The 8,623-nt window shown below is 34.7% G+C and overlaps 1 protein-coding gene across 1 annotated transcript in view; it reads right to left on the bottom strand.

Annotated features, from left to right (window-relative positions):
• Positions 1–2,408: 2,408 nt before the first annotated feature.
• LOC107724376 (receptor-type tyrosine-protein phosphatase epsilon-like) overlaps positions 2,409–8,623 on the bottom strand; it is an 18,961-nt gene continuing 12,746 nt past the window's right edge. The window contains exons 10-18 of the mRNA XM_016533285.1: positions 6,579–6,714; positions 6,304–6,453; positions 6,139–6,232; positions 5,784–5,860; positions 4,755–4,889; positions 4,488–4,613; positions 4,178–4,329; positions 3,073–3,208; positions 2,409–2,606 (exon numbers count right to left, since the gene is read on the bottom strand). Coding sequence (XP_016388771.1) covers positions 2,532–2,606; positions 3,073–3,208; positions 4,178–4,329; positions 4,488–4,613; positions 4,755–4,889; positions 5,784–5,860; positions 6,139–6,232; positions 6,304–6,453; positions 6,579–6,714 — 1,081 coding nt within the window. The 3' untranslated portion in view covers positions 2,409–2,531. The remainder of the gene's footprint in view (positions 2,607–3,072; positions 3,209–4,177; positions 4,330–4,487; positions 4,614–4,754; positions 4,890–5,783; positions 5,861–6,138; positions 6,233–6,303; positions 6,454–6,578; positions 6,715–8,623) is intronic.

Below are 8,623 nucleotides of genomic sequence, written 5' to 3'. Positions count from 1 at the left end.
CAAGTCATTCTCAACGTCTAATCTTCACTATAGACCTTGATAACATAGCAGAATTCACAAAAACATGTTTGAAAAATAACAAAAATGAAGTTTGCAAGGCTTTAAAGCACATGCACTTGATCACTGGATGTTGTCACAAAGTTCGATCAACTGGCCCAAAACTCTCTAAAACTGTATAGACCATACTATGCATTAGAATATCCAGACAACTTACTAAAATTTATAAAACATGCAACATTTATACAAAACATACTGCAGCGAATAATGCATGCAATGCGTTCAACCTGACCTTCTATTTCCAGCGTGATGAATAAACCAGAAGTAGCATCAACCTTCAATTGTTATTTCTAATATGATAACTGGAGGTTATTCTCTGAATTAAATGTTCAACATAAACATCATATCATGTAACACCAGTGTAGTTTGGAATGTACATACAAACTACTTCACAGCAATAGTATTGTTTCAAAATAATCTTTAAAAAGTAGTATTGGTAATACAGTGAATAATGCACAGTATGCAGTTTGGTACTGTAGTATTGCATTAGGGAACACTGGCTAAATCAGGAAAAGCATACTACCATTGTGCAGCAAATGATAAGAACGCACACTAAATGAATTACTGTATCCCACAATGTAATGTGTGGGATGTGTAATTGTAAAATTTTAAATGATTAAAAATGCACATAAAAGTGACTCATCAATCATTGTTGACATTCACAAGTAGCTAAATGACATTGGCGCAATGGTTACCTGCAGCATTTGTAATCTGTGACCTTTAGGTTTTCTTTAAGAGCCTGATAAAAAAAATTTTTAATAATAATAATAAAGCGATTTTGCATCAGTTGTTTACCACCCTGTTTACAAAAGTATTCCAAATCAACTCCTATTGTTCATCTCCTCAAAGGAATTTATGGCTTGCCAGAAGAAACGTGTCAAGACGCCGTTCATTCAGCATGATAAAAGTGCAACCTTTCGGCGCGCGCTGCACCGGAGGCCGCGGAGAGCGAAATCGAGGGTCTGCAGCCCCGGCCGCGGTCTGGAGAGACTTTCCGGCGGTCTCCCGACGGCGTTATCGCGCTCCGCTGCTGCTACAGGCAGCCGGCGCACAACAAAAAGTCATACTATAGTTATTGTCCGCCCTAATTGTTCTCAAGACTTGAGATAAGTAAACTACGTGACGGAGAGAGACCCCCACCTCCCGCAGTCATTAGCGATGTGCGCGGGGGGAGCGCGTGGCGCGGCCACTCAAAAGCACTTGACTTTCTGCCATCTGAATTAGCGGCTTCCTTTCTTATTTGTTTTGATGGACAAATCGCGAGGCTTTCATCCTTGCATACTTAAAGATGACACCACAGACTGGCAGCCTGCGCTATTGTTCTAGCGTGCATTTATTCAACGCTTCCTCGCATTCATGCGACTCAAAGGAAGGGCCGCTCCCAATTTAAAGGCGTTTATTAAAATTCAGCCTAGCCATTACACGGCAGAGCACGGGGAGAAAGTACGCGAAAAAAACCAACAAGCTGGTTAATCAAAAGTTAATTGTACAATTTTCATGTATATGAGCGCGGCATATACATGACTCCCTGCTCTGCGATTATTGAAATAAATAAACGAGGCTTCTAGAAATGTGGTGGGACTTTGCGGCTGGTAAACAATCAGGCCGAGTTTAATTTGTGGTAAACAAAGTGATTATCCACCGGGGGTACGGAAGGAGAGGCTAAGGTTAAATGAAATTTGCAAATATACAGATACGAGCCAGAGTTGGTATATCTTTAGCCGGACTGGAAGGGACCCTGGAGGGACCGAAGGGCTTAGGAGTGATTCAGTCTTAGTTTTAACAGCCACTTTGAGGTTTTCACTGCATAACAGTCTCTAAATGCTATGCTTATGATCATACCTTGCACAAGCAGTGGACAACCAGACAGAAAAGAGCAGGAGAATAAACTAAACTGACATGTACACTTTTACCCGCACAACAAACACAGAGCATAACTTGAATTTACCAGAAATGCTTCAAGATGCTCTGTTACATGTGAAGATGCTGAACAAGGTTTATGTACTATAAATCTCTGCTAAACTATTCCAGTGCAACATTATTTACCAGAGAGAAGCCAATTTTTTTTCAAGGAAAGAGTAGGCCGCAACCTCCAGCGGCTTAGTAAACACAACAGTGACATCTACTGACTGAAGTACAGAAATACATAGTCTTTATCTGGGCTAAATCATTTTTGTCAAATATCTTGGCCATAGCTGTATCTTGTTTAAAAACAGGTTTGGCCAAAGGTCTGTACATATAAGGTAAGTATTTTCATTTTTATTTTGAATTTGAATTATAATAATTTATCATTAAAGTTAAAAGAAAAAGAATTTTTCAAACTTTAGTAGCCTTAGTATATTACAGGTCTTTTAGTAACATCGAGGAGAAGTGCATAGCAAAATAGAGCGTAATTATCTTCCAGTCGCGGTGTAAAATCCTGATCGACTGACGTGTAAAAAAGCATCAAACTCAAACATTTAAGGCAGATTAGATCATTTGAAATTGGCATAGTCTGAGAAAATGTCCACAAAGTCCTGTACCACTCTGTAGCAGAAGTCATACTGTTCCTGCAGACAGAAAGAAAGAACAATAAATAATACATGAATAAAATAATTTGATAAAAATTCATACTTTACTTAAGGCTCAGGCTACTGAGAAATATTTAGAATGATTTATTAACCCTTTCAGAAATGTAGCATTGGTTGTCAAATATGACAATATTATAAAATAATGTCACATTAATAAATGAAATAAATTTGTATATTTATAATATGATATTGATGATAAGATATTGTTTCTAATATATATTTAATATGAATTTAATTCCTTACAAATTAAATCATTTATATTATTTCATTTATATTACTTGCATTAAGTCATACAATTGTTTAAATGACAGTGGTGCAATAACAATAGCAAGTTACCCATTTTATTGTAGTATTCTGACAGAAACTACTGATTACCGTGATCAGTTTTTGATGGTCTTGATGTAAATGTGTAATGGATATGAAGTGTATGAAGGTTTGAACTGACCACTGTCTGCACCATGTGTGGCCGCTGCATTCGTAAACTCTTCACAGTCTGAAACACATCCAGCAAACCCTCGGCTTTCACTCGCTCCAGAATATTACTGAGAGCGATAAACGTACCGGTCCGACCCGCTCCGGCACTGCAGAGCAAGAGCACACAAAAACATACTAAATACATGACATACTTAGTCAAGTCAGGAAATGACTGGCTGAACACAAGTATATCCGTTTTATAAAGGTTTCAAAAATATTAAAATGCAAACAAAAGGATTAAACTAAGAGTTAACTCAGGGTGTCAGGGTTATTATATATAACTAAAACTACAATTAAAACCATTAAAATATATTTCTGTTACTTGAAATAAAATAACAGGTATCTGAAATATAATAATGTATTAGAAACGTTTTATTTCAGTTAGTTGCTAAGGCATTCTCAACTTCTAAAAATGACAAAATCAATAAAAAAAATGACTAAAACTTTAACTAAAATGAAAAGGGAAAAATAAAATCTATATTAGTATCTTATTAATTGTATCTCAAAATACACTAAAAGTTATAGGGATAAAAATTTGCAGCATTGATTTTTTTCAGTGCTAAAAGTTATTAATAAAGTAGTTAAGTAATAACGTTTTCATTCTGAAAACATTGTATTATAGTAGTAAGGTTTGGATTAATCTTTATCAAATATAATTAATACAATTCTAATTAGTCTAGCGGAAGGTGTTTTTTTTTTCCAAACTGGGGTTTGCAACAAAACTTCAAAAGAGTTTGAGAGTTGATGCAAAGCTAATAATTAATTATATAATTTAAAGAAAATGCATTAAATAATGTTTAAATAAAAAAATAAAATAAATCAAAATTAAAAAAATAAATAAATAAATAAATTACAAACATAAAAAAAATATATTTTTTATTTGTTTACCTGCATTTCATGTGACCAGTGAACCATGAACATATGAATGTATTGTTAAATTACTGAAATATTAATTTAAAATCTCAGGGGTTCTTCAAGTAGATATTTTAGGCCAAAGGGCTTCGGCTGACAAAAATGGTTTGGGAATCTCTGGTCTACAGTGCGACTTCATTTAGACAGCTAGTTAAACACATTACCTGCAGTGCACGACGATGGGGTTGTTGCCCGACTGCTGCTGCTGTTTCTGCACCGCTGCGATGATGTCGATCATCCCTTTACCTTCGGCTGGGATCCCGATCTCTGGCCAGCCGTGGAAATGAAAGTGCCGAACCAAACGTGTCTGCTTCTCCTGTTAAGAACACACACACACACACACACCAACATGCATTACAGTTCATCCAAGCAGCCTTTACATATTAACTCCCAAAGTACACCAAGGCAACTTGAATGCAGAATGCAAGTATTACAAAAAATTACAATGCAAATCAGCTCATAATGTGCACTCACCGGGCCGTGTGTGAGCTGCAGATCTCTGAGAATGAACGTGTCACACAGCGTGTCTCCTTTAATCTCCACTGTGAAGTCTCCGTAAGTCACCGAGTCCTCAGTAGGCCAGTACTGAAAACACTTGTCCTGCAACACACACACACACACCAAATGACAAAGCTGACAGGAAGTCGCGTGAGAGTGGATTTGTAGTGTGTGTGTGTGTGTGTGTGAGTGTGTGTGTGTGAGTGTGTGTGTGTGTGTGAGAGTGTGTGTGTGTGTGTGTACCTGATCTCTCTCCTGCAGTTCTGTCAGCATCACGATTGAGTGACATTTCCATTCCCAAACCATCCTCCAGAAATCATCCACTGTGTGCGCCAGAGGACCCTGTGTGGCGATGAAATAGTCCTTCTGCCGGTACCCCTGCAAAACATAAACACATCAAGATAATATGATCACTACAGACCAGGATACCAATACAAACTGGCTTTGGAGTGCAAATAAAACAGTAACTTGACAGTTTGTTAGGAACTGCAACATAATACATGGTTTAAATCAAGTTATAAGAATAATAGCCTGACACTCACTTTCATAAGAGACGGGATTTTGAATTCATACTTTTATTGAGCAAGGATGCATTCAATTGATCAAGAGTGACAGTAAAGACATTTATAATGTTAGAAAGAATATCTATTTCAAATAAATGCTGTTCTTTTGAACTTCGTATTCATCAAATATTCCTGGAAAAAAAATGTATCACGGTCCCCTTTTCAACATTGATAATGACAAGAAATGTTTCTTGAGCATCAAATCAGCATCATGTGACACTGAAGACTGGAGTAATGATGCTGAAAATTCAGCTTTGATCACAGCAATAAATTACATTTGAAAACACATTCAAATAGAGTTCAAAGATTTATTTGACATTGTAATAATATTTCACAGTATTACTGTTTTTACTGTATTTTTGATCAAATAGATGCAGCCGTGATGATTTATTATTATTGTTATTATTTGTTTCATTCTTACCGAGACCAGACTTTTGAAAGGTATTGTAAACTATTACATTCTTCCAACAACTTTGACCTGAGTGGAGGTTTTACAAGCATTCTTTCTTTCTTTCTGGTTTGACTGTCACTAATATGCATGAAAAACAGCTAAATATTCACACTTTTTCATAAGGACAAAAATAAGAAAAATACAAAAATTAAGAAAAATTCATGGCTGGTAAATTGGCAAAACGTTCTTTTTGGACCTGGTTAATCCAAACACAAGCCCTAAAAGAAAACATTCTTAGAAAGAAAGAAAGAAAGTTACATCAATGAAAGATGCGTTGATATAATCGGTGAACTCCTGACCTCTCTTCATCGAAAGGATGACTCGGTTAAAATCATCTGAACAAATGAATGAGAAAAGACATAAATTGACCTCTAGCATAAACCTCTGGTGTTTTGAACTGCATGTTGAACTGAAGTCACAAGCAGAACAGGAAAAGGAAGAGAGATTTCTGATTAACTTCCTTGTAAACAAAACCGAGCCGCACAACAACATTTTAGATCGAAAAAAGACATGAATTATGTTTCACAGCCACTTTTATGTTTGTTTTGAGATTAGATTGCATAATTCACTCAGGGTTTTTGATCTTCATGAATGCAGATGATCTTAAACTCACATGGAATAATCTGAAGGACTCTGTTCTTCTTCATGTTGGCAGGCAGGTTGCCCGTCCTCATGTTTTCCTTCATAATACGCATGTTTGTCAGTTTCTGCAAAGCCAGCATTAAAAATGCATTAAAAATCTGTTGAATCAACAACTGCACACCACTAATATCCTCACCTTAAACTCTTCCTCCAGGCCCACACGGTCCAGCGGCACACTGGTGTTGTGAAGTTTATCCAGGTGACCCTCCAGAGAAGAAACGTCCAGCTCCGTGTCTCCGTACAGGAAGTACTCCAGCAGAGCCTGATAGACGAAGGAGTACTGCAACTACAACACAAACCAGATTTTCAGTCATCTTTAAGCTTGCTACTCCTGTCACCTGTTCTTTAATGACATTAAGTTAAATAAGTAGATGAGAAATGGTGCAAAAACCAATGACATGCTCTACTCACATCCGTCTGAATGAGCTGCGATCTCTGCTCACGTATTCGTGACACGAAACCGAAGACGTCCACCTTCTTTTCTGCATACATCATGTCAATCAAGGCATCGATGACGATGAACGTTCCTGTCCTGCCCACACCGGCACTGACGGACACACAGCACAGACGCAATTATTCACAATATTAACAATATGACAATATGCTATCATTTACTTTACTGCTGATTTAACTGATTTACCAATGCACGTCTTTCCAAAAATAGAATTTTTTCAAACCCTCTTTTGGAAACAATTATCATACAGAGACAACTCTTTCACAATATAAATCAATAATCATGATGGATAAAAATCTATATATATTTTATTTCATATTATTTTCAGAAATAGGTTTTATATGTATTATATTTAGATGACCATTTTTATTTATTTGTTTATTTATTTACTATTTTATGTTTCTTTTAAATTTTTGATTAAATTTCATTTTAAAATTAAAATGAATTAAAAATTAATGGTCCACTCCTGAAAACCAAATTATTAAAGTTATCATACAGAGACAATCACCTTGTTAGATAAAAAAAATATATATATATATATATATATATATGACAAAATGTTTTATTGTGATTGTTTTGTCATGTATATATTATTTTGTCATATATTTGAATTGTTTTTATTTTTTAATTATTAATATTAGAAATACAAATATTATATTCAGACTATATTTCATTATTTATTTATCACTTTTTCACAATATAAATCAATGAACTTGATAGATAAAAAACATTTTTCTAGTAGAATATTATTATTATATGCTTTTAATTTATAGTATATTTAGAAATATAAATATTTATTTTTTTATTTACTTACTACTACCTTCCACTTTTCCACAATATAAATTAATTATCTTGATGGATAAATATCAATCAATTTTCTATTAGAATTTTTAGAACTTTCTCTTTTTATTTTACATTATATTTATAAATATATGTATCTATCTATCTATCTATCATATTATGTTGAAAATTATTCCAGTCATTTATGGTCCACTCCTGAGAATTAAATTATTAAACAAGCACAAATACATTATGGGTTGTAATTTAATTAAAACTAAAATTAATCTTTAACAGTTACTGCCACTGTAACAATTTAAAACTCTATTTTTTTTGGGGGGGGTGAAATCCTATAAGACACAAATTTAGGCGACCATGACTATATGTATAATTATTTTGTAAGTTGTCTTTTTTTTTTTTTTCATTAACTCCAGAAACAGATTTCATAAAGTGTTTACTTCAAATAAATTCATAATTTTTGCAAGTGAGGAATATTCGCAAACTCAGCAATATATCTACACACAAACAATGGCAAGCACTCACACTTATTTTTGTCAGACAAACATTTTCCTTTTGAACACTAGAGGGCACAAGTGATCAAGCAAATGCATGAACAAACCCTCAATAGGGCTTTTGACAGGAACTGAAGTGTCTGGTATTGCTGCTGACGCTGTGTTTGGTTGTTCAGGACACAGGATGAGGGCAGACGGTCAACACTGTGACACAGACACTGATGACCAGAGGACAGACCGACTATTGTGTCACGAAACACAGCCAGTGACCTACATCAGTTCACTTTATATATTTGGCCAATCAGCAGTGACAAAAGACCTTCATTCACCTAATTCAAATCACATGCTAATCATTCTGAATAATGTATATCATTGTCTGATAAAATAAATTATGCATGCGTGACAGACTGATGCAAAAGAGTCTGCGAGGTCTCAAAAACAATTACTGGATGGAAGTTGTGTAAAATGTGTCCTTTTTTACTAAAGTTTAAATTCAAATCTGCAACTTGCTGTTACGTTGTGAAAGTTTGAAAGAAGTTTGATCAGGAAGTTTGGGCTCTTGATAAAGCTTTAATGTCAAATGTGAAAAAAAAGAAAGAAAAAGAAGAAGGAAAAAAACGTTCAAATCCATTCAAAAGACTCCAAGTTATGGACTGAAGTTTAATACTTATTGTGATGGTTTTGTTTTAAATAAATAAATAAATACACAAATT

The sequence above is a fragment of the Sinocyclocheilus rhinocerous genome, unplaced genomic scaffold (genome assembly GCF_001515625.1).
Source record: "Sinocyclocheilus rhinocerous isolate Xijiao unplaced genomic scaffold, SAMN03320098_v1.1 scaffold3169, whole genome shotgun sequence".
Taxonomy (NCBI): domain Eukaryota; kingdom Metazoa; phylum Chordata; class Actinopteri; order Cypriniformes; family Cyprinidae; genus Sinocyclocheilus; species Sinocyclocheilus rhinocerous.
This window is presented reverse-complemented; position numbering and strand designations above follow the sequence as displayed.